This window comes from Xenopus laevis, chromosome 7S, assembly GCF_017654675.1.
Source record: "Xenopus laevis strain J_2021 chromosome 7S, Xenopus_laevis_v10.1, whole genome shotgun sequence".
Classification (NCBI taxonomy): Eukaryota; Metazoa; Chordata; class Amphibia; order Anura; family Pipidae; genus Xenopus; species Xenopus laevis.
This window is the reverse complement of record NC_054384.1, coordinates 8091673-8117777: the sequence shown is the minus strand read 5'-3', so window position 1 is coordinate 8117777 and position 26105 is coordinate 8091673. Positions and strand designations below refer to the sequence as shown.

The window sequence follows — 26105 nt, the reverse complement described above, 5'->3', positions numbered from 1 at the left end:
AATTTTTGCCGAAGTGAAACGGGTCAAATTCGCCCATCCCTGCTGCCTATGTCCCAGTCTGTTTCAGCTTTCTACATTTGTGAATTTTATTACACGTCTACATGTATAGATATGAAACAGCAGGATAAAGAAATCATTTCACTCTGAAAACTAGGTTTTCTCTCTGTCGTTCTGACTCTCTACGTGTCTCTCTGTGTCTCTATGTAAATAGTCTATTGCTAGAATCATATGTTGATTAGATTAGAAGAGCAGTAAAACAGATTTTATTGGCTGTAATAATGAACTAAAGGTCGGCACACTCTGGTTCCACCCTATACCTTAATGACACCCATATGTGGAGCTGTTTAGCACCCAGGATAATGTGAACACGTAGTTAGTGTATCATTGCGGGGTTTGCTGCCCATTTATACACATTGTGTTGTATTCATCATGTATTGCAAGCTCTTGGGAAGAGGAACAACCTTATTCTTTTGTACATTTCTATATAAAGAATCCATGTGCATGAATGAAGGAATTTACCAGATTAACGGTCATGTTTAAAGCCCTGCAGATAGTGGGGCCAGGGTGGCTACACTTAAAATCCCCTTGCAGGGCCAGACTTGGAGTAAAAAGCAGCCCTAGCAAAACAAAATCAAAGCAGACCACACATAAATGCACGCTAGTCTTTTACAGCCCAGACATACATTGGGTTAAGATTGCAATAAATTATATGGTCAAATAACCCCTCAGTGACTTCTAATATCCTTATCATTTACAGTAGGGGGTACATTATCCCTTATAATACATGAGTGATACTCAGAGTTCCCTGTATAACTCAGCCTGCAGCTAAAGAAGAATGCAGACTCTCATCATATCAGGGCTGGTTTTACCAACCCAATTGGGGCAACTTTGGCCGGGCCCCCCAGATTTAAAGAGACTGTGGGATAGCAGGTATAGTAGGGAGAGATGGTGCCTATAGTAACAGTGGATAATAGTCTCTGGGAAGGGAGTGTGACTGTGGGATAGCAGGTATAGTAGGGAGAGATGGTGCCTATAGTAACAGTGGATAATAGTCTCTGGGAAGGGAGTGTGACTGTGGGATAGCAGGTATAGTAGGGAGAGATGGTGCCTATAGTAACAGTGGATAATAGTCTCTGGGAAGGGAGTGTGACTGTGGGATAGCAGGTATAGTAGGGAGAGATGGTGCCTATAGTAACAGTGGATAATAGTCTCTGGGAAGGGAGTGTGACTGTGGGATAGCAGGTATAGTAGGGAGAGATGGTGCCTATAGTAACAGTGGATAATAGTCTCTGGGAAGGGAGTGTGACTGTGGGATAGCAGGTATAGTAGGGAGAGATGGTGCCTATAGTAACAGTGGATAATAGTCTCTGGGAAGGGAGTGTGGCTGTGGGATAGCAGGTATAGTAGGGAGAGATGGTGTCTATAGTAACAGTGGGATAATAGTCTCTGGGAAGGGAGTGTGACTGTGGGATAGCAGGTATAGTAGGGAGAGATGGTGTCTATAGTAACAGTGGGATAATAGTCTCTGGGAAGGGAGTGTGACTGTGGGATAGCAGGTATAGTAGGGAGAGATGGTGTCTATAGTAACAGTGGATAATAGTCTCTGGGAAGGGAGTATGACTGTGGGATAGCAGGTATAGTAGGGAGAGATGGTGTCTATAGTAACAGTGGATAATAGTCTCTGGGAAGGGAGTGTGACTGTGGGATAGCAGGTATAGTAGGGAGAGATGGTGCCTATAGTAACAGTGGGATAATAGTCTCTGGGAAGGGAGTGTGACTGTGGTATAGCAGGTATAGTAGGGAGAGATGGTGTCTATAGTAACAGTGGATAATAGTCTCTGGGAAGGGAGTGTGACTGTGGGATAGCAGGTATAGTAGGGAGAGATGGTGTCTATAGTAACAGTGGATAATAGTCTCTGGGAAGGGAGTGTGACTGTGGGATAGCAGGTATAGTAGGGAGAGATGGTGTCTATAGTAACAGTGGGATAATAGTCTCTGGGAAGGGAGTGTGACTGTGGGATAGCAGGTATAGTAGGGAGAGATGGTGTCTATAGTAACAGTGGATAATAGTCTCTGGGAAGGGAGTATGACTGTGGGATAGTAGGTATAGTAGGGAGAGATGGTGTCTATAGTAACAGTGGATAATAGTCTCTGGGAAGGGAGTGTGACTGTGGGATAGTAGGTATAGTAGGGAGAGATGGTGTCTATAGTAACAGTGGATAATAGTCTCTGGGAAGGGAGTATGACTGTGGGATAGCAGGTATAGTAGGGAGAGATGGTGTCTATAGTAACAGTGGGATAATAGTCTCTGGGAAGGGAGTGTGACTGTGGGATAGCAGGTATAGTAGGGAGAGATGGTGTCTATAGTAACAGTGGGATAATAGTCTCTGGGAAGGGAGTGTGACTGTGGGATAGCAGGTATAGTAGGGAGAGATGGTGTCTATAGTAACAGTGGATAATAGTCTCTGGGAAGGGAGTATGACTGTGGGATAGCAGGTATAGTAGGGAGAGATGGTGTCTATAGTAACAGTGGATAATAGTCTCTGGGAAGGGAGTGTGACTGTGGGATAGCAGGTATAGTAGGGAGAGATGGTGCCTATAGTAACAGTGGGATAATAGTCTCTGGGAAGGGAGTGTGACTGTGGTATAGCAGGTATAGTAGGGAGAGATGGTGTCTATAGTAACAGTGGATAATAGTCTCTGGGAAGGGAGTGTGACTGTGGGATAGCAGGTATAGTAGGGAGAGATGGTGTCTATAGTAACAGTGGATAATAGTCTCTGGGAAGGGAGTGTGACTGTGGGATAGCAGGTATAGTAGGGAGAGATGGTGTCTATAGTAACAGTGGGATAATAGTCTCTGGGAAGGGAGTGTGACTGTGGGATAGCAGGTATAGTAGGGAGAGATGGTGTCTATAGTAACAGTGGATAATAGTCTCTGGGAAGGGAGTGTGACTGTGGGATAGTAGGTATAGTAGGGAGAGATGGTGTCTATAGTAACAGTGGATAATAGTCTCTGGGAAGGGAGTGTGACTGTGGGATAGTAGGTATAGTAGGGAGAGATGGTGTCTATAGTAACAGTGGATAATAGTCTCTGGGAAGGGAGTATGACTGTGGGATAGCAGGTATAGTAGGGAGAGATGGTGCCTATAGTAACAGTGAGATAATAGTCTCTGGGAAGGGAGTGTGACTGTGGGATAGCAGGTATAGTAGGGAAAGATGGTGCCTATAGTAACAGTGGGATAATAGTCTCTGGGAAGGGAGTGTGACTGTGGGATAGCAGGTATAGTAGGGAGAGATGGTGCCTATAGTAACAGTGGATAATAGTCTCTGGGAAGGGAGTGTGACTGTGGGATAGCAGGTATAGTAGGGAAAGATGGTGTCTATAGTAACAGTGGGATAATAGTCTCTGGGAAGGGAGTGTGACTGTGGGATAGCAGGTATAGTAGGGAGAGATGGTGCCTATAGTAACAGTGGATAATAGTCTCTGGGAAGGGAGTGTGACTGTGGGATAGCAGGTATAGTAGGGAGAGATGGTGCCTATAGTAACAGTGGATAATAGTCTCTGGGAAGGGAGTGTGACTGTGGGATAGCAGGTATAGTAGGGAGAGATGGTGCCTATAGTAACAGTGGATAATAGTCTCTGGGAAGGGAGTGTGACTGTGGGATAGCAGGTATAGTAGGGAGAGATGGTGCCTATAGTAACAGTGGATAATAGTCTCTGGGAAGGGAGTGTGACTGTGGGATAGCAGGTATAGTAGGGAGAGATGGTGTCTATAGTAACAGTGGATAATAGTCTCTGGGAAGGGAGTGTGACTGTGGGATAGTAGGTATAGTAGGGAGAGATGGTGTCTATAGTAACAGTGGATAATAGTCTCTGGGAAGGGAGTATGACTGTGGGATAGCAGGTATAGTAGGGAGAGATGGTGTCTATAGTAACAGTGGGATAATAGTCTCTGGGAAGGGAGTGTGACTGTGGGATAGCAGGTATAGTAGGGAGAGATGGTGTCTATAGTAACAGTGGGATAATAGTCTCTGGGAAGGGAGTGTGACTGTGGGATAGCAGGTATAGTAGGGAGAGATGGTGTCTATAGTAACAGTGGATAATAGTCTCTGGGAAGGGAGTATGACTGTGGGATAGCAGGTATAGTAGGGAGAGATGGTGTCTATAGTAACAGTGGATAATAGTCTCTGGGAAGGGAGTGTGACTGTGGGATAGCAGGTATAGTAGGGAGAGATGGTGCCTATAGTAACAGTGGGATAATAGTCTCTGGGAAGGGAGTGTGACTGTGGTATAGCAGGTATAGTAGGGAGAGATGGTGTCTATAGTAACAGTGGATAATAGTCTCTGGGAAGGGAGTGTGACTGTGGGATAGCAGGTATAGTAGGGAGAGATGGTGTCTATAGTAACAGTGGATAATAGTCTCTGGGAAGGGAGTGTGACTGTGGGATAGCAGGTATAGTAGGGAGAGATGGTGTCTATAGTAACAGTGGATAATAGTCTCTGGGAAGGGAGTGTGACTGTGGGATAGTAGGTATAGTAGGGAGAGATGGTGTCTATAGTAACAGTGGATAATAGTCTCTGGGAAGGGAGTGTGACTGTGGGATAGTAGGTATAGTAGGGAGAGATGGTGTCTATAGTAACAGTGGATAATAGTCTCTGGGAAGGGAGTGTGACTGTGGGATAGCAGGTATAGTAGGGAGAGATGGTGCCTATAGTAACAGTGGATAATAGTCTCTGGGAAGGGAGTGTGACTGTGGGATAGCAGGTATAGTAGGGAGAGATGGTGCCTATAGTAACAGTGGATAATAGTCTCTGGGAAGGGAGTGTGACTGTGGGATAGCAGGTATAGTAGGGAGAGATGGTGCCTATAGTAACAGTGGATAATAGTCTCTGGGAAGGGAGTGTGACTGTGGGATAGCAGGTATAGTAGGGAGAGATGGTGTCTATAGTAACAGTGGATAATAGTCTCTGGAAGGGAGTGTGACTGTGGGATAGCAGGTATAGTAGGGAGAGATGGTGTCTATAGTAACAGTGGATAATAGTCTCTGGGAAGGGAGTGTGACTGTGGGATAGCAGGTATAGTAGGGAGAGATGGTGTCTATAGTAACAGTGGATAATAGTCTCTGGGAAGGGAGTGTGACTGTGGGATAGTAGGTATAGTAGGGAGAGATGGTGTCTATAGTAACAGTGGATAATAGTCTCTGGGAAGGGAGTGTGACTGTGGGATAGTAGGTATAGTAGGGAGAGATGGTGTCTATAGTAACAGTGGATAATAGTCTCTGGGAAGGGAGTGTGACTGTGGGATAGCAGGTATAGTAGGGAGAGATGGTGCCTATAGTAACAGTGGATAATAGTCTCTGGGAAGGGAGTGTGACTGTGGGATAGCAGGTATAGTAGGGAGAGATGGTGCCTATAGTAACAGTGGATAATAGTCTCTGGAAGGGAGTGTGACTGTGGGGATAGCAGGTATAGTAGGGAGAGATGGTGCCTATAGTAACAGTGGATAATAGTCTCTGGGAAGGGAGTGTGACTGTGGGATAGCAGGTATAGTAGGGAGAGATGGTGTCTATAGTAACAGTGGATAATAGTCTCTGGGAAGGGAGTGTGACTGTGGGATACTACTAACCTTATATTTTTGTCCTATGCTCTTCTTTTCTTTCACTCTTATTTTCTTATACATCTTGCACCTCCGCTGTCTATTTGTCTCTGTTCTTTCTTGCTGCATTTCTTTACTTCATACATTTACCTCCTCCTGTTCTTCAGCTAGCAGTACCCTCTTTTCTTATGTATCTCTTGTGTTCCCCTGTCCTAGAGGGTTTTTACTATAAGTCTTAACCTGTCCTTCTCTCCTTTTGCATTTATCCTGTTTAAACAATTAAATAAAACCAGCCGTGCCATATATCTGAGTGTTAATATGTGTACTGACTACGGTCGCCACCTTTTCTGGAAAAAACATACCGGCCTTCCTATATTCTTGACGTTTTTTTCCCCATTAATAACATTGGCATCAAGCATCGTTTTTACCGGCCAGGCCTGTAAAATACCGGCCAGGTGGCAACCCTAGTACTGACCCATATATTGAGTGAACAGTCAGGAATGACAGATGAGTATTAGTGATTGTATTTGCCCATGGAAACGTTTCACATAGTAGTAATGGGATTTCTCCTGCCTCAGCTCCCTGAAACTTCTGTAACCGCAGTCGGTAGGAGCTTCTCCTAATACATCACATGACAAGAATTTAGGGAGCTCATGCAGCCAATACTTCCTCATGCTGCACACTCATACTGTTGTTTAAAGGAAAAGTAAACCTTAAAAATAAGTGAATGCAAAACTGACGAGGAGGCTATTCTAAGAATTTTTTTTAATTTACATTCATTAATTATTTTCTTTTAATTCTAAGATATTAATCGATACATGTGCTGTTAATATGAATGAATTTTGTTACAACAGCACCACCTGCTGGTCAGTTTCAGACCAGTCTGACCAGCAAGTAGTCAAGGAAGTTGTCAGGAGAAAGAAAGAGGCTGCTCTGATGTTCTTCTGCTTAGGAATAAAATTAGAAATCTTTTTTTTTAAATCTTTCCTAAGCAGAAGAACATCAGAGCAGCCTCTTTCTTTCTCCTGACAACTTCCTTGACTACTTGGTGGTCAGACTGGTGGGAAACTGACCAGCAGGTGGCGGTGTTGTAACAAAATTCATTCATATTAACAGTACATGTATCCCTTAATATCTTGGAATTAAAAGAAAATAATTAATGTATGTAAATTACAAAAGTTATTAGAATAGCCTCCTCATCAGTTTTACATTCACTTATTTTAAAGGTTTACTTATCCTTAGAAGTTAAATGTTAGAACTGAGTGGCAAGGTTAGGGCAACAGTTTTCTTCACGGACCTCCACCTTCTCTGATACCATGATTGCCGTATACATGAAGCAGACGTCAGGCATTCTTCGAAAGATTAGTAGAGATGAGCGAATAAATTTGCCCGGCACGTATTCGCAGCAAATTCCCGCTTTACACCACAGGCAAATAACTTTGCAAATCTCCCGCGAAAATCCACTGGTGAAAATTGCCCGGCGTCAATTTCCAGTTTTCACGATTTTAATGCAAATTAGGGACAGGGAGGGAAATCGCATGACTTTTTGTCACAAAACAAAGAAGTAGAAAATGTTTTCCCCTTCCCACCCCTAGCAAATTACGATTCGGATTCGGTTCGTTATTTCAGCCGAATCTTTCACAAAGGATTCGGGGGATCGGCAGAATCCAAAATAGTGGATTCGTTGCATCCCTAGTGAAAACGCTCGAAAATGCTTGTTTTTTTTTCTCGTGAAAAGTTTAGAATCGCTCCATTTTCTAGTGAAAACGTTTAAATTGCTCTATTTTTTCGTAAAAAAACGTTCGAATTTCTCGTGAACTTTCCGATTTGACAGTTATTTGCAAATTTTTCGCCGTTTCACGAATTTTGCGGGGAATTCACAAATTTTTCAGCAAAGCGAAACGGGAGAGATTCGTTCATCAGTAAAGATAAGTGCAGCGCCGCATCTGCCGTATACGTGAAGCAGACGTCAGACATTCTTTGAAAGATTATTAGTAATGGCGGATAAATTTGCCCGGCATGAATTCGCAGCAAATTCACGTGTTTAGCTGCCGGCGAACAAATTTTTCACGATTTTTCCGTGAAAGCTAGGGTTGCACCGAATCCAGGATTCAGTTCGGGATTCGGCCAGGATCCGGCCTTTTTCAGCAGGATTCGGATTCAGCCGAATCCATCTGCCCGGCTGAACCGAATCTGAATCCTAATTTGCATATGCGGAGGGAAATGGTGTGACTTTTTGTCACAAAACAAGGAAGTAGAAAATGTTTTCCCACCCCTAGCAAATTACGATTCGGATTCGGTTCGGTATTTCGGCCGAATCTTTCACAAAGGATTCGGGGGTTCGGCCGAATCCAAAATAGTGGATTCGGTGCATCCCTAGTGAAAACATTTGAAATGCTTGTTTTTTTTCTCGTGAAAAGTTTACAATCACTCAATTTTCGAATGAAAACGTTTAAATTGCTCTATTTTTTCGTGAAAATGTTTGAATTTCACTAATTTCTCGTGAACTTTCCGAATTGACAATTGTTTGCTAATTTTTGCCTGTTTCATGAATTTTCCTGAAAATTCACAAATTTTTCAGTGGACGAAACGGGAGAGATTCGTCCATCAGTAAAGACAAGGGCAGCACTGCATCTGCGGTGGCCCACTTAAACACAGGCTAGAATGGCCCCTCGGGCATTTGCCCGAATAGACAGATTACCAGTCCGGGCCTGTCCCCTTGTATAGGTTTCTCTCACCAAGCTCTGTAGGGGATTCTGGGAGATGTAGTTGAACATACCAGGTGTACAGTGACTAACACAGGCTCTGATATTGTAGGTTCCCTGTGCTGCTTCTTTGGCACAATCCCTCTGAACAGCTGAGTGGAAAGTGAACGAGGAAATATTAGTTGGCACAAAGTTATAAATGGTTTGGAGCCAAGTGGGATAAGAGTTCACCCTGTTATACGGCAGCTTTTCCACTTTAAGCTGTTTAAAAGTCCAGTGACACCAAGGGAAGGTGAGAGGGTTTAGGGATGCCCTCAGATTGGCCAAATCCTTTACCCCCTTTTCAAGGGGAACTCTGCTCAAAACCAACAAAAAAACTTGATGGTTATTCGTAAATGTAATTGCTACTGAAAGCAGCATTTGTCCGTTTGTTTAAATTCTCTGCACTGCCGGTTTTGACTCCTGAAGCAATGTAGCAGCAGCCAGCAATTTGCTTGGAATGGCATCAGTTTTTCGGGGCGTAATTTCCCTTTAAAAAAACAAACAAACCAGTCCCAGAATAATCTGCATGTAATTAATCATTTTCTTACAGTTAAAGATACCCTGGCGCCCATTTGTTAATTTGTAACATTTATGTCGCAATGATTGATAAAAAAAACTGCACTTCTGAAGCCATTGAGCTTTCTTGCTTCAAGGGGTGGTTCACCTTCAAGCTAACTTTTAGTATTCAAAGAAACTTTTCAATTGGTCTTCATTATTTTTTTATAGTTTTTAAATTATTTGTCTTCTGCTTCTGATTCTTTCCAGTTTTCAGATGGGGGTCACTGACCCCATCTAAAAAAAAAAAACGAATAAGGCTACAAATGTATTGTTATTGCTATTTACTCATCTTTGTATTCAGGCCTCTCCTATTCATATTCCTGTCTCTTATTCGAATCAGTGCATGGTTGCTAGGGTAATTTGAAAACCTAGCAACTAGATTGCTGAAATTGCAAACTGGAGAGCTGCTGAATAAAAATCGAAATAAGTCAAAAACCACAAATAATAAAAAATGAAAACCAATTGCAAAATGTCTCAGAATATCACTCTCTACGTCATACTAAGGGTCACATTTACTATGGGTCGAATATCGAGGGTTAATTAACCCTCGATATTCGACCGTCGAAGTCAAATCCTTTTACCGCATTTCCTTCGTTCGTACGATCTAAGGAAAAATCGCTCGATCGAAGGATTAAATCCTTCGAATCAAACGTAGGTTTAAGGTGGCGAAGTAGGGGGTTGAAGTTTTTTTTTAAAGAGACAGTAATTCGACTATCGAATGGTCGAATAGTCGAACGGTTTTTCGTTCGAATCGTTCGATTCGAAGGTCGAAGTAGCCAATTCGATGGTCGAAGTAGCCAAAAAAAAAACATTCGAAATTCAAAGTTTTTTTCCTTCTAATCCTTCACTCGAGCTAAGTAAATGTGCCCCTAACAGTTAACTCAAAGGTGAACAACCCCTTTAACATCAATTTATAACTGAACTACAACTTCCAGCATCCCCTGCTGACGCTCAGCTGACATAGGATGATGGGAATTGTAGTTAACTGACAGCTTGAGGGGGGGATACAGTGTAATGGTCTCTTCCTCATCGAATATCTTTGCCCTATTGCTCGCACAGTAATAAAATTATCACACGGGTAATTTGCAGCAGAGATTCTTGAATCCCCCCTGTAGTATGGTGACAAAAAGGTCCCCACTTTCCTGGGGAAAAGTGATTGATGGAATGTATGTTGGGCCACGGATTCTCCGATATTGTTATTGAGGTGAGACCAGTAGTGCTGTTAGCAGAGAAACACTATGGGGCAAATTCACTAAGATTCGTAGTTGCGCCAGTGTCCGCTTTGCTGCACTTCGCCAGCGCTACGCAAATTCACTAAAATCCGAAGTTGCACTCAGGGGAAACGAAAGGTTGCGAAGTTGCACTTGCGTTAATTCGGCTGGCAAAGCGAAGTTACGCTAGCGATGCTTAATTTGCATACTGCGCCAAATTGAATTTACAGTGTAAGTATACGTAGCAGCACTACACAAGCCTGGGAAACCTTCAAAACAGCAAATAAAATGTTTATTTTGCCCTACACATGTGCCCATTGTATAGTTAAGGTGCCATGAGTTAGGAAAGGTAGGGGGGAAGGAGGGTAGCCCCAAAAATTTTTTTTTCGATCTTTTTCAGCCTATCACCCATAAAAAAAGAAAAAAACGCCAGCGTTTTTTGGGACTTTGAAAAAATTTCAACTTTTTTTGAAGCAATCCCAATCTACTCTATTGCACTTCGCCTGGTCTGAGGTGGCGAAGGAAGTCTGGCGTAAAAGGTAGCGTTCAGACAAAAATGCGCGCGTCAGTGAATTCGCGTAGTTACGTCCATTGCGCAAATTCGCCTGGCGTAAGGGTGCGAAGTAACACTCAGGGCTGGATTTACATAGTGGGCGCCCCTAGGCCCACTACCATTCACCGCCCCTGTCCCCTCCAGGGAGACAGGAGCAATGGTGATTGGTGCATGGGAAATTAAAAAAATTATTGTATCTCCAGCGCATCCCCAGTGTTTTTGAACCAATGTAGGTGTGGTTGGGCAGCATGCCGCCCCCCTAAAATCTTGCCGCCCTAGGCCCGGGCCTAGGTGGCCTTTCCACAAATCCGGGCCTGGTAACACTAGCGAAGTTACGCCAGTGAATCGGCGAATTAACAAAAATGCGCTACGCTAGCGAATGAACGCTGCGTTAGGCGCTTTGTCCTTTAGTGAAGTTGCCCCTATGTCTCTCTGCAAGGTTTTTGTAATTGATGATCCGGGACTGGTCTTACTGGGAACCCGCATGAGAGGGACGGATTCCCAAATCCGTAGGACAGGTTTTCTAGAGGCCTTGGGCCTATTTAGTGCACCTGATGCTGAGCAGCACTACTGAATGTGTGTGAGACAAACTGCTGGAGTTTTCAGCTTCAGGAGAGAAAGTAAAGCGTTTGTTTTGTGTTAACCAGAAGGTTGCATTTTTCTGTTGAACTATTTCTTCTTTGGTTCCCTTCCCCCTGCGAGTGGAACCGCTGAAAAATAAACGCGGGCAGGAAGCCCTAAAACTGATCCTGGTGTGTGAAGTCGCCTCATTTGCAGCCTGCCAGCGAGTGAACCCCCCCATTACAGTGGGCACAACCTTCATTGTCTCATGGATAATTCATTGGGGCGAATTTATAGTCAGAACCCCTGGGGGCACAGGCGGCATTTAATTCCCAGCATGCCCGGCCACAACCCCATAGGAAACAAGTTTCGAAGACAACAACTGTGAGATTCGTTAATATCTTCGAATTAACAGAAAATAAATAATGAATGTAAATTGCAAAAGTGCTTAGAATTGCCCCCTCATCAGTTTTACATTTACTTATTTTAAAGGTTTTACTTATCCTTTAAAGGTGGCCATACACGGCCGATAAAAGCTGCCGACAGACCGTGTCATGTATGGGGCCCCCCGACTGGGTTCCCCGATCGAGATCTTTCCGAAAGTCAATCTGATGGGACTAAAAATCCCGTCGGATCGTGGCCGCATCTATTCGTTGATGCGGTTCCGCAATCCGACCACCCATTACTGTTCATTAGGATCCGATCTTTGGGCCCAAGGGCCCACAATCAGATCAGCCCGATATTGCTCACTTCAAAGTGGGCATAACGGGGAGAGATCCGCTCGTTTGGCGACATCACCAAACGAGCGGATCTCTCCGTGTATGGCCACCTTAAGTCATTGTGGAAAGGGAAGGTCTGGCCGGTATTTCCATAGGCAGAACTGTGGGTAAAAACTGTTATCTCATGGGGTTAGTGATGGGCGAATCTGTAACAAATTCACGAAATGGCGAAAATGAGCCAAAATTAATTGAAGTCTACAGATGACAATTTTTTTTTTGACGCACGACAAACGGTGTGACAAACTCTTGACGCACAACAATTTTTTCCCCCCATTCGAGTCTATAGGCGTCGTTTTTGCGGTGAAACTTGGCGAAAAATTTCGTTCATCGCTTCATGGGGCCCATATAAAAAAAATATGCAGAACTATATTTGAGAACATATGGACAAATGTTTTACCCCTTGCTAAATATACCCCAATATGAATGCACTGCTCCATTCCCAAATGTTCCAACGTAACCATTGGTCCTTTGCTTGACCCTATAGAGAACCAGAGAGGAAAATCAGTATGACAACGGCCAATCAGAAACCACCAGACGGCGGATGGGGTTGGGCGATCGTCGTCTCCTCCTTTTTCGTCCAGTTCCTCTCTTATGGCTCCCCGATGGCTATGGGCGTTCTCTATGTGGAATGGCTGGAGGCTTTCGATGAAGGCAAAGGAAAGACGGCGTGGATTGGTTCCCTGGCCAATGGGGTCGGGCTGCTTGCAAGTAAGTCGGCAGAATCCAGGATCTCTTAGTAATAGTCCCACAATTATAAGTGAACCCTACATGCGGATGTGGCTGGATAAAGAGGTGGTTCACCTTTAAGTTTATTTTTATTATGTTATAGAATGGCTAGTTCTAAGTAACTTTTCAATTGGTCTTTATTATTATTTTCTTTTTATATCGTTTTTTAATTATTTGTCTTCTTCTTCTGATTTTTTTCCAGCTTTCAAATGAGGGTCACTGACCCCATCTAAAAACAAATGCTCCGTAAAGCTTCAAATTTATTCTCATTCAGCGTCAGACTGGGGTCACTTGGGCCCACCGGGGCGGCAATCTGAAGGGCCCCCTTATAACCTCAGGGGCCTCCTCCCGGATCTGTCACCGCCCCTCCCCGTTGGCCCAGTCCAACCCTTTTGCAATTGCTACCTTTTTTATTACTCATCTTTCTATTCAGGCCTCTCCTATTCATATTCCAGTCTCTTCATAGTTGCTAGGGGAATTTAGACCTTAGCAACCAAATTACTAAAAATTGCAAACTGGAGAGAGCTGCTGAATAAAAAGCTACAACTCAACTCAAAAAAACACAAATAATAAAAAATTAAAACCAATTGCAAATTGTCTTAGAATATCACTCTCCACATCATACTAACAGTTAATTTAAAGTTGAACCCAGTTAAAAGGGGATCTAAGCCCTTCCCTCCACAAAATTGTCCCATTGTGCCTTAATACATGACCAAAAACCTTATAGATGCAAAAGTTATTATTATTTACTAATGAGAATGCAGATTAGCACATTATGTCAGACAAAAGCCAAGCGTTGGAGCGGATTGTGCTGGATTTGGGAGTGGGTTGTGGGCTTTCCAGATACAAGGATGCTGGATAAGGGGTCCTTACCAAAGGTGGCCCTTCGTGGAGCAATGTCCCCTGGCATTTGCCAGAACCCACAGATTGCCAGTCCGGCCTGCTCCCTGTATCTATAGATTAGCGTGCAACTGGCGAAGAGCCAATCCCCATGGCAGCTCCCTATTCTATCCAATAGAAAAAAGGGAAACACTGCACTTTTCTCTCCTTGGATTGTCATAAAGCCTTTATACTAGGGATGCACGGAATCCAGGATTCGGTTCGGGATCCAGCAAGGATTCAGCCTTTTTCAGCAGGATTCGGATTCGGCCGAATCCTTCTGCCAGGCTGATCCAAATCCAAATCCTAATTTGCATATGCTAATGAGGAAATCGCATTACTTTGTCACAAAACAAGGAAGTAAAAAAATTTCCCCCTTCCCACCCCTAATTTGCATATATTAGGATTTGGTTCGGTATTCGGCCGAATATTTCGCGGGGGGTTCGGCCGAATCAAAAATAGTGGATTCAGTGCACATACTGGCACAGAGTTATACGTCACTCTCACATACTTCTTTACTTTACTGTACAGGCACGTCACTACTTCTATTGCACCTTCAGCCCTAAAGAAGTATATGAGAGCGGTGCCAGTACGTGTCTATTACTAACACCTTCAGCACAGGCAGCAGTATAGACCAAGTGGCAGATCATTTCACTAATGTGCCTTAATATTATTGCTACGGCTACGCGATTCCTTGTGTAAATGAGTTAAAGGATAAGTAAACCTTTAAAATAAGTGAATTTAAAACTGAAGAGGGGGCTATTCTAAGAACTGTTATAACTTATATTCATTATTTATTTTCTTTTAATTCCAAGATATTATACATGTACTGTTAATACGAATTAATTTTGTTCCAACAGTGCCACCTGCTGGTCAGTTTCCCACCAGTCTGACCACCAAGTAGTCAAGGAAATTGTCAGGAGAAAGAAAGAGGCTGCTCTGATGTTCTTCTGCTTAGGAATAGAATTAGAAATCTTTCTCAAATCTTTCCTTAAGGTGGCCATACACGGGCCGATAAAAGCTGCCGACAGACCGTGTCGGCAGCTTATTGGCCCGTGTATGGGGGCCCCCGATGGGCTTCCCCGATCGAGATCTGGCCGAAAGTCGGCCAGATCTCGATCGGATGGGATTAAAAATCCCGTCGGATCGCGGCCGCATCTGTTCGTTGATGAGGTCCCGCGATCCGACCGCCCGTTTGGTGAACGCTAGGATCCGATCGTTGAGCCCTAGGGCCCACGATCGGATCAGCCCGATATTGCCCACCTCAAGGTGGGCATATCGGAGGGAGATCCGCTCGTTTGGCGACATCGCCAAACGAGCGGATCTATCCGTGTATGGCCACCTTTAGCTCCCCATCTTCTTTTCTGCTGATTCACTGCACATGCTCTGTGCTGCTGTCACTTACTGAGCTTAGGGAGCCACTCACAATATACAGTACACATAGAATAGAAATGTCCCAATATAAGGCTGATTAGTAATTAATACACATAATTACTACATGGCAGCACAGAAACCAGTGCAATTAGCATCAGAATTGAATAATCAGCAAACCTGTAGCATCAGCTTATATTACAGCCAGGGAAGCTCATTTTCTGCTGGATAATTAGTGATGAGCCCTAAGCTTAGCTTCTCAACAGCCAATCAGAGCCCACTGAGCATGTGAGTGTCACAGACACTTTCCAAGATGGTGACCCCCTGTGACAAGTTTGAAGTCCTGGATCATTGCTGCTATTGACAAGCTCAAACTTTAGCCTCGTGCAATAAGTTCACTATATAAAATATGGCATTTTTAGCCCCATTCATTTTTAGACTTTAGTTCTCCTTTAATGCCTGATGTGTAGAACAGATTCGCTCTCCTGCACTCTCCTCCATCTGTACCAGAGAGTGTTGTTTGCATGGGGAAAGTAATTAGCATGACGGTTTGGGACCCGTCACTTATATTTTAATTCTCCTGCAGATGGAACTGATTTTAATTCCCTTATTCTTTTCCCACTTCAGGTCCGTTGTGCAGCGCCAGTGTGTCTGCGTTTGGCGTCCGTCCGGTGGTCATTTGCAGCGGATTATTGGTGGCCGGGGGGCTTATCTTGAGCAGTTTTGCACCCAGCCTGTATTTTCTTTATTTCTCCTATGGATGTATGGTTGGTAAGTGTCATTAGCTCATTATTGTGTATGGGGGGGGAGTCTTAAAGGGCATCTTAACCCAAAAAAATGAATTCTTGTACTGTTAATGTGTTGAGGGGGCCTCTCTAAGACTCTTTACATTCAGTCTCTGTTTTTAGTGGTTGCTGAGATAGCAGTGGTTTTAAACGGCTTATAGTAAGCTGCATTAGTAGAGCTTGACATGAATTCCAGAGAACAAAACATTTCCTGTAGAGGATTAAATAAGACACATGTTCTGACTGCAAGTGCAGTTCTGGGCCCACCAATTTCACTCACGCACCGAACACCCGAAATGACGACAAGCAGATTTCAGCGTAATTGCATCCGGCTGCAACAAAGTGCAAGTGCAGTTGTATAAATGCTGACACATTGCAACTGCCGGCTCTACTTGCACAATGATGCAGGAATTCTGGGAGAAAAACACTGTGCTCGCCAAACTTGGGGTCATAATTGACCCCTATGATACTGACCAACTCCTTCTATTCATATTTGCAAAAACTTTTCTCCTCTCTGCCTTTCCTATTAGTCTGGTTCTTGTCTGCATAAATATTGCTCCATCCGCGTCTTTCTGTAGTAGAATGTCTCTCTGCTCCGTGGCCCTCTACCCATAGTTGTACATTTAGTGTTGAATTGCTGATATGTACCTTCACATTAGGCAGGGGGTACAATTGTACCGGGCCTAAAAGGGGGCCCAACTGTGCTGCACTTTTAAAGTTAGCCGGGCCCCCCTTGACAGCACCAAAGAGCCGAAGTCCGGAACTACTGAATAGCTGAAGCCCCTAAGAGCCAAGTCCCGAAGAGCTGAAGACTCTTGGAGCTGAGGCAGCGAAAAGACCTGAAGTTGAGCTCCTGAAGTCGCAAAAAGACCCGAAGCCACGAAAGGAGCCGATGCTAAAGCCACAAAAAAAAACGAAGCTGAGAAAAGACCCGAAGCTACGAAAAGAGCCAAAGTTGATGTCCTGAAGCTGCAAAAAGACCTGAAGCCACAAAAGGAGCTAAAGCTGATGCTCCAAAGCCACGAAAAGACCCAGAACTGCAAAAAGACCCAAAGGCACGAAAGGAACCGAAGGTGAAGTCCTGAAGCCATGAAAAGACCCGAAGTTGAAGTCCTGAAGCCGCAAAAAGACCCAAACCCACGAGCTGAAGCCATAAAAAGACCCAAAGCGCAAAAAGACCCAAGGGCGAAAAAGACCCAAAGTCACAAAAGTAGCCGAAGCGGAAGCCGAAAAATACCCGAAGCCACGAAATACCTGAAGCCACAAATGGAGCCAAAGCTGAAGCTGTGAAAAGACCTGAACTCACGAATGGAGCCTAAGGTAAGTTCCACTGAACACTAATGTGTTTTTTTAAAAATGTTATTAAACCCCTGGCCACCAATGTATTATGTTAATCCTATATAGGCCCTTGGCTACCAATGTTTTTTGAAAATATTCTATAGGGCCCCTGACCACCAATGTTTCTTTATAACTTGTAAGGGGAGGGCAATGGCCACCAATGTTTTTTTTTTTTTTAAAAAACTTTTATATTGGACCCTGGCGCCAATGTTTTTTTTTTTTTTTTACATTTATAGGAGGGCCCTGGCCACCAATGATTTTTTTTTAACTGGGTGGGATCTGGGGTGGGGCTTGGGCCCAGAAAATGTTGTTGATGGAGGCTCTGAATTAGGACACCAGAATGATTGGCAGTTACACAGTAGTCAGTGGATACACTGGGCTCATTCAAGCAATAAATCATTAATATCACTTCTCTTCCAGGCTTCGGCTGTGGATTGTCCTACCAGGCCACAGTGACCGCTACTTGCCAGTATTTTGACAAGCGGAGAGGACTTGCCCTTGGAATCGTTTCAACAGGTGAGATGAAATCTTGCAAAATGCATGTTTCCTTTCTGCTGGTTGGGTATGGGACCTGTTATCTAGAATGCTCAGTAAAGAGTTAGGGGCAATTACTGAGAGTAAAGCTGGCCATAGATGTTAAGATTTTTAAAAGATCTTTTCAGACTAACTTAATTTCTTTTTATGAGAAGGTAAGTAGAGACCTTGATTCTGGGATGGCAGTGGATGTGATTTACTTAGACTTTGCTAAAGCATTTGATACAGTGTCACACAGAAGGTTACTGGTTAAATGAAGGAATGTTGGCCTGGAACATAGTATTTGTACCTGGATAGAGAACTGGCTAAAAGATAGACTACAAAGAGTGGTGGTAAATGGAACATTTTCTAATTGGACCAGTGTTGTTAGTGGAGTACCGCAGGGCTCTGTACTAGGTCCCTTGCTTTTCAACTTGTTTATTAATGACCTGGAGGTGGCCATTGAAAGTACTGTTTCTATTTTTGCAGATGAGACTAAATTGTGCAGAACTATAGGTCCCATGCAGGATGCTGCCACTTTGCACAGTGATTTGTCTAAACTGGAAAACTGGGCAGCAAACTGGAAAATGAGGTTCAATGTTGATAAATGCAGGTTATGCACTTTGGCAAAAATAATATAAATGCAAGTTATACACTAAATGGCAGTGTGTTGGGAGTTTTCTTAAATGAGAAGGATCTTGGGGTCTTTGTAGATAACACGTTGTCTAATTCTGGGCAGTGTCATTCTGTGGCTACTAAAGCAAATAAAGTTCTGTCTTGTATAAAAAAGGGCATTAACTCAAGGGATGAAAACATAATTATGCCTCTTTATAGGTCCCTGGTGAGGCCTCATCTGGAGTATGCAGTTCAGTTTTGGACTCCAGTCCTTAAGAGGGATATAAATGAGCTGGAGAGAGTGCAGAGACTAAGTGCAACTAAACTGGTTAGAGGGAGGGAAGAGTTAAATTATGAGGGGAGACTGTCAAGGTTGGGGTTGTTTTCTCTGGAAAAAAGGCGCTTGCGAGGGGACATGATTAGACTTTACAAGTACATTAGAGGACATTATAGACAAATAGCAGCGGACCTTTTTACCCATAAAGTGGATCACCGTACCAGAGGCCTCCCCTTTAGACTAGAAGAAAAGAACTTTCATTTGAAGCAACGTAGGGGGTTCTTCACAGTCAGGACAGTGAGGTTGGGGAATGCACTGCCGGGTGATGTTGTGATGCTGATTCAGTTAATGACTATAAGAGGGACTTGGATGATTTCTTGGACAGACATAATACAAAGGCTATTGTGATACTAAACTCTATAGTTAGTATAGATATGGGTATATAGAATTTAATTAAAAGTAGAGAGGGGTGTGTGTATGGGGCTGGGTTTTCATTTGAAGGGGTTGAACTTGATGGACTTTGTCGTTCACCAAAGAAAAATCTTTGCGTCTATGGGGACCCTAACACCTAGGCTGGTGGAAAAAGGGAGGGGGTCCACGCAGGTTAAGGGGGTAGGGGTTTTTATAATTAAGGGTTTGGTTCAACTTTAAAGAGTTACTGACACTACAAATTTTCTTTTGAAAATATTAATCTACATTAAAAGTTACCTATAGGTCATGTTGATGGTTTTCCGCTGATAGTTGTGCTTTTGTAAGTAATTGTCACTTGAAGTTTCTAAACCTGACAGTTTTGCCAGCCTGACTGTCAGTGTGTCAGTTAGAGTTTCTAATGATAACGGACTCCTGCTGCACAAATATGGCAGCCCCCTCATAGAGGAACAGGGTAGTAATGAAAGGTAAAGTAAAAGTATCAGGCAAATACTTTTATGGCAAAATTGTAAATAGCATTCAAAGACACTGTTATGATAAATAATAAAAAAGGTTATTTTCTGATGTCGGAATCATTTAGTGGTTCACAGTGGGTCTGTATTTTAGTATCTCCATTCAAGGGGTGGTTCGCTTTCAGGTTACCTTTTAGTATTTTATAGAAAGGCTTATTCGTAGCAACTTTTCAATTGGTCTTCATTTTTTTATTTTGTAGAGTTTCTGAATTATTTGCCATCATCGTCCAAATTTTTGGTGGAGGATTCGGTTGACGTCCATATTCAAAATATTCTAGATTTGGCGCACCCCTAATAGGGCAGCAGCGTCCCATGTAACCCCTTTTAGATGGGGTCGAGCTCCATGATGTTTCCAACCATTCTGCAAAACCACGTGTCCTCGGAAGGTAAATACCAATCAACCGTGTGTTTGTTTTGCAGGTGCAAGTATCGGCACGTTTGTTTACGCCAGCCTAATGAAGGTGCTGATCTCTATTTATGGAGTGGATGGCTGCTTGATTATTATCGGTGCCTTATCCTTGAATATATTGCCATGTGGTGTCCTGATGAGGCCACTTCCCCAGGATTCCAGCCCAACCGTGGAAAAGCTGGTGCTGGACAAGCCTCCAGACACCTACCATGAAAAAGAAGGAGATCCAGAGGAGACTCAAGGGATGCTGGGAATGGTTTCAGCCTCAGAAACAGACAGATCTTGTGAAATGAGCGGCACCCAGAATTGGTTTGTAGTTTCGAACCCTAAACCTGCTGCAAATGGAGACGAAGAGAAGAACTTCTGCAAGCGGCTTGTTAAGACCAACTGCCAGCGCTACCTGACTTACTGGCTCGACACTGCCGACATGTTCAGAAACCGAGTATTTACCGCGCTTTTCCTTGCCATCTTTCTCTTTGACATCGGTGGGTTCCCTGCGGCTTTGCTTTTAGAAGACGTCGCCAAAAGTGCAAACATTCCGGATAAGTCCATGGTTGTTCCGCTGGTTTCCATCCTCGGGATCTCCACCGCTGCGGGGAAACTCCTTTTAGGAATCCTTGCGGATTGTAAGCGGGTGAACACCATGTATTTATATGCTTTCACTTTTTTGGCCACCGGGCTCACCTTGTTCGCCATTCCTTACGCAAACACCTACGCGGTTCTGGCGGTGCTGGCCGGAATCATAGGGTTTGCGTCCGGTAATTGGTCAATATTCCCCTACGTAACCACAAAGACCGTTGGACTGGATAAACTCACCCACGCCTATGGGATACTGATGTTCTTTGCTGGAGTTGGAAACTGCCTTGGACCCCCATTAGTAGGTAAGATTTCGAACTGGTTTGTCTTAGGGCCGCCATACAGGTCAAGTTTGAATATTAAAAGATAAGAAAACCTTTAAAATAAGCAAATGTAAAATTGATGAGGGGGCTATTCTAAGCACTTTTGCGATTTACATTCATTATTTATTTTCTTTTTATTCCAAGATATTAAGGGATACATATACTGTTAATATGAATGAATTTTGTTACAACAGCACCACCTGCTGGTCAGTTCCCCACCAGTCTGACCACAAAGTAGTCAAAGAAGTTGTCAGGAGAAAGAAAGAGGCTGCTCTGATGTTCTTCTGCTTAGGAATAAAATTAGAAACATTTCTCAAACCTAAGCAGAAGAACATCAGAGGAGCCTCTTTCTTTCTCCTGACAACTTCCTTGACTACTTGGTGGTCAGACTGGTCAGAAAAGGACCAGCAGGTGGTGCTGTTGTAACAAAATGTATTCCTATTAACAGTAGATGTATCCCTTAATATCTTGGAATTAAAGAAAATAAATAATGAATGTAAATTACAAAAGTGTTTAGAACTGCCCCCTCATCAGTTTTACATTCACTTATTTTTAAGGTTTACTTATCCTTTAAAGGGATCGTTTCAGAAAACCACAGTTTCATTGCAGTCTATTGATGATTTTTGAAAAAAAATTAACACATTTTTATGACAATATAGAAAGCAGTGTGGTATGGGCTTTAATTGATTGAAAGGGGATACAGGGTGCAAGTAAGTCAAATAAAATTCTCCTGATTGGTCAGAGTTGGGTTGGGTTTACATGTTGGGCTCAGAAAGTGCCATAGGGGGTGTTGTAATTATTGGCGGCTAGAACCAGAATTAAACTTGGAGATTCCTGCAGTGGCTTCAAATACAAATATATAATAGGGTAATCCCAAAAAAATCTCCATGAAACTCCTTTACTCCTCCCCGACTTGCACCCAAATACACAGCAGTATGGGGATGCTTGGAGAAATCGGAAAAAAATCTAAAACCCATTATTATCCATTGGCCTTTTATTGATGTTTTGCGGCAGTTCTGGTGCAGTTAGAACTGACGTCTGTAATTGACATTCCTTCCTATTTTTTTTTAGTATTCATGATATTAGCAGTTTTATACTGCTATTAAAAGGAATTTGTAACAGGAGTGACCCTTACTGCTGCTCTGTCTTAATAGCCAGCTGGAAAGAACCCCAGAAGGATAAGTAAACCTTTAAAATAAGCGAGTGTAACATTGATGAGAGTGCTATTTACATGTATTTATTTCTTTATTTTAATTCCAAAATATTAAGGGATACATGTACTGTTAATATGAATGAATTGTGTTACAACAGCACCACCTGCTGGTGAGTTTCCCACCAGTCTGACCACCAAGGAGTCAAGGAAGTTGTCAGGAGAAAGAGGGTTTGTTGTTCTGATGTTCTTATGGTTAGAGAAGATATGAGAAAAGTTATTTATGGTTTATAATGTTTTTCTAAGCAGAAGAACATCAGAGCAGCCTCTTTCTTTTTCCTGACAACTTCCTTGACTACTTGGTGGTCAGACTGGTGGGAAACTGACCAGCAGGTGGCGCTGTTGTAACAAAATTCATTCATATTAAGACTAGTGACACACGCTAAGATTCGGGAAGATTTAGTCGCCCGGTAACAAATCGCCTCTTCTTCGGGCGACTAATTTCCTCTTCTTCGGGCGACTAATCTCCCCGAAAAGCCTTCCAGACAACTAGAATCGAAAGCACTTTGTTTTCTGAAGTCGCCGAAGTCGCCTCACGAGTAAACTTCAGGCGACTTTGGAAAACAAAGCAATCTGAGTTCCATCTTGCTGGCGATTTAGATTATTAAAAAGCTAAATAACTCAAAAACCACAAATAATAAAAAATTAAAAACAATTGCATATTATCTCAGAATATCACTCTCTACATGGTGAACAACCCCTTAACAGTAACATAGTAAGTTAGGTTGAAAAAAGACACACGTCCATCAAGTTCAACCTTTTAAGTCTATATATATAACCTGCCTAACTGTCAGTTGATCCAGAGGACGACAAAAAACCCCATCTGAAGCCTCTCCAATTTGCCTCAGGGGGGGAAAAATTCCTTCCTGACTCCAAAATGGCAATGGGACCAGTCCCTGGATCAACTTGTACTATGAGCTATTTCCCATAACCCTGTATTCCCTCACTTGCTAAACACCATCCAACCCCTACTTATACCTATCTAATGTATCAGCCTGTACCACTGATTCACTTCCCAGCTCTCCCTGTAACACCCCTTTCCCTCCTCTAATCTCATTGGCTCCCTCCTGTCTGCTGGGAGGAGCTACTGGTGAATAAAGCATCCGACCCTTCCTTGTACCTATCTAATGTATCAGCCTGTACCACTGATTCACTTCCCAGCTCTCCCTGTAACACCCCTTTCCCTCCTCTAATCTCATTGGCTCCCTCCTGTCTGCTGGGAGGAGCTACTGTTGAATAAAGTATCCAACCCCTTCTTATACCTATCTAATGTATCAGCCTGTACCACTGATTCAGGGAGACAATTCCACATCTTCACAGCTCTCACTGTAACAAACCCCTTCCCAATATTTAGCTGGAACCTCTTTTCTTCTAATCGGAATGGGTGACCTTGTGTCAGCTGAAAAGACCTACAGGTAAATTCGTGAAAATGAAATTGCCACGAAAATTCGCCGGTGTAACATTTTTTAATGCACGTCAAATTGTCGCTGTCGTCCGAATTGTCACTGGCGTCGATTTTGACACCCGGTAATTTCTGTTTCGCAAATTTTTCGCCATTTCGTGAAAAATTCATGAATTTTTCAGCGAAGCGAAACGGGAGAAATTCGCCCATCACTACTCAAGACCTTATTTGCCCTTGATGCTGCTGACTGGCATTGCTTGCTACAGCCAAGTTTATCATCTACAAGGACTCCAAGGTCCTTTTCCATAATGGATTTGCCTAGTGCAGTCCCATTAAGGGTATAAGTGGATATTGTTACATCCCAGGTGCAGGACTTACATTTATCAACATTGAATCTCATTTGCCACTTAGCTGCCCAGATTGCCAGTTAGTCAAGATCCTGTTGCAAGTGCCACATCCTGGATGGAATTAATTGGGCTGATAGTTTTGTGTCATCTGCAAACACTGATACATTACTTACAATACCCTCCCCTAAGTCATTAATGAACAAGTTAAATAAAAGTGGACCCAATACTGAGCCCTGGGGGACCCCACTAAGAACCTTACTCCAAGTAGAGAATGTCCCATTAACAACCCCCCTCTGTACCCGATCCTGTAGCCAGTTTCCTATCCATGTGCAAACGACTTCATTAAGCCCAACAGACCTTAGTTTAAAAAGCAGTTATTTGTGGGGCACAGTATCAAATGCTTTGGCAAAATCCAAATAGATCACATCTACTGCCCCCCCCCCCCACTGTCCAGCCTCTTACTTACCTCATCATAAAAAGCAATCAAATTTGTCTGACATAAAGCCATACTGATTGCTGCTCATAATGCCATTCACTAGGACACAATTTTGAATGTGATTCCTTAACAAGCCTTTAAATAATTTGTCCACCATAGATGTCAGACTTACTGGCCTAGAATTGCCAGGCTGAGATCGTAATCCCTTTTTCTCCAATCCATAGGCACCATACCAGATGAAAGCGAATCTGAGAAAATCAGAAATTGGGGTCGGTCTAAAACTAAACTAAGTACACGTATCCCTTACGATCGCGAAGTTAAAATAAATAAATGGAAATGGCAAACGGGCACTCTGGTCACTTATTTTAAAGGTTTACTCGTCCTTTAAGTTATTGATGCAGGAGGAATCTCCTGATGCTTCTCCTATTGCGGAATAGGAAAGGAGCAACAGCAGGGGGCGCTCCTCTTACAAATGGGTGATATATAAAACGGCTGACATCATGAAAAGTAAAAAAGAATGAATGTTATATGGGTGTTTGTGTCTGTATGCATGAAGAGTTTCCATGTGAACAATCCCAGATTAACCCCATGTTTCTTTGTTTTTCAGGCTGGTGCTTTGACATGACGCAGACCTATGAACTTGCCTTCTACCTCAGTGCAATATGTGTGATTGTGGGAGGGCTGCTTCTGTTTATAGTGGAGTTACCTCTGTGGGATAACTGTACCCTCAAAAGCTCACAGTCACCCCCAAAAAGCCACATTTATAAACCAGCTTCAAAAGCTTAAAGGGCATGTGAAGTCCAAAATAGAATGAGGCTAGAAATGCTGTATTTTGTATACTAAATATAAACATGAACTTACTGCACCACAAGCCTAATCAAACAAATGATTTATGCTTTCAAAGTTGGCCACAGGGGGTCACCATCTTGTAACTTTGTTATACATCTTTGCAAGACTAAGACTGTGCACATGCTCAGTGGGGTCTGGGCTGCTTAGGGATCGTCATAAACAAAGCTGCTTGAGTTCTGCATGGCTGGGAAGTAAGGCGGGGGCTCCCCCTGCTGTTCATAAGTATGATTGTTTCCCTGCAGAGCAGTTAGGGACCGTCTGACAATTCCTATCCACAGAAGTAAATGATGGGAGGATTTCACTGCATAGAGTCAGATTTATTATAAAAACGGTACACATTTTTTAATTAAAGTATATTGGAGATAGGTTTCTTTTTCATTAAAGAAAGTAAAAATGGGATTTTATTTTTTTGCCTTTCCATGCCCTTTGACTGTATATTGGATTTATATATGCTGGTTATTTCTCCAAGAGGTGAAACCCTTCTAACACCCAATTAGGAAGTGACAACACCACAGTCACCCACTGCCCCTTCAGCCTTATAGCAAATAAACATCGAACTGCAACTCTCAGCATCTTTCCAGCAGCATCTTAAATTATATAATATATTAGTTTAAGCCTGGTGTCTCCCTGTAGTCCCAGAAGGACTCATTTTCACTGGCTGTGGGGGAAGTTGTGTTTTAATTCGTGGCTTAAGGCCAAGTATGAGTAATTTTAATTTGTTTAATTTGTATTTTGGTTTTCTTATTTATTAGGGATTTGTATGATTACAGCCCTACCAGTGGCATAACTATAGCGGAAGAGGTCTGCTTCCTCTATAGCCAATAACAACCCAGCCGCACTCTTAGGGGCAAATTTACTAACCTCCGAAAATTTGCCAGCGACGGCTTCGCTCACATCGCAACACTTCGCCAGCACTAGTTCACTAAAAACCGAAGTTGGGGGTGCCAAACCCTGGCGAATTTGCGCTACCGTTACTGTGGCAAGTGAAGCGAAGTTGCTCTAGCGTTGCCTCATACGGCGGGAAGTTAAAGTTGAATGGACGTATATGTTGCAGCAAATACATTACATTACACAAGCCCGGGAAACCTTAATAAAATAAAAT

General features: G+C 43.1%; 1 protein-coding gene across 4 annotated transcripts in view; it reads left to right on the top strand.

The window, feature by feature from the left end:
• Positions 1-25191, top strand: part of slc16a9.S (solute carrier family 16 member 9 S homeolog) — a 31308-nt gene extending 6117 nt beyond the window's left edge. For 2 of the 4 annotated variants that reach the window (XM_018227321.2, XM_041570859.1), the window contains exons 2-6: positions 12491-12714; positions 15610-15753; positions 17526-17621; positions 19872-20741; positions 24762-25051. In XM_018227321.2, the coding sequence (XP_018082810.1) occupies positions 12513-12714; positions 15610-15753; positions 17526-17621; positions 19872-20741; positions 24762-24940 (1491 nt within the window). In that variant the 5' untranslated portion in view covers positions 12491-12512 and the 3' untranslated portion in view covers positions 24941-25051. Of the gene's footprint in view, positions 1-12490; positions 12715-15609; positions 15754-17525; positions 17622-19871; positions 20742-24761 lie in introns of all 4 variants that reach the window. The other 2 variants (XM_018227322.2, XM_041570860.1) reach the window with 2 other exon arrangements.
• The last annotated feature ends 914 nt before the right edge of the window (positions 25192-26105 follow it).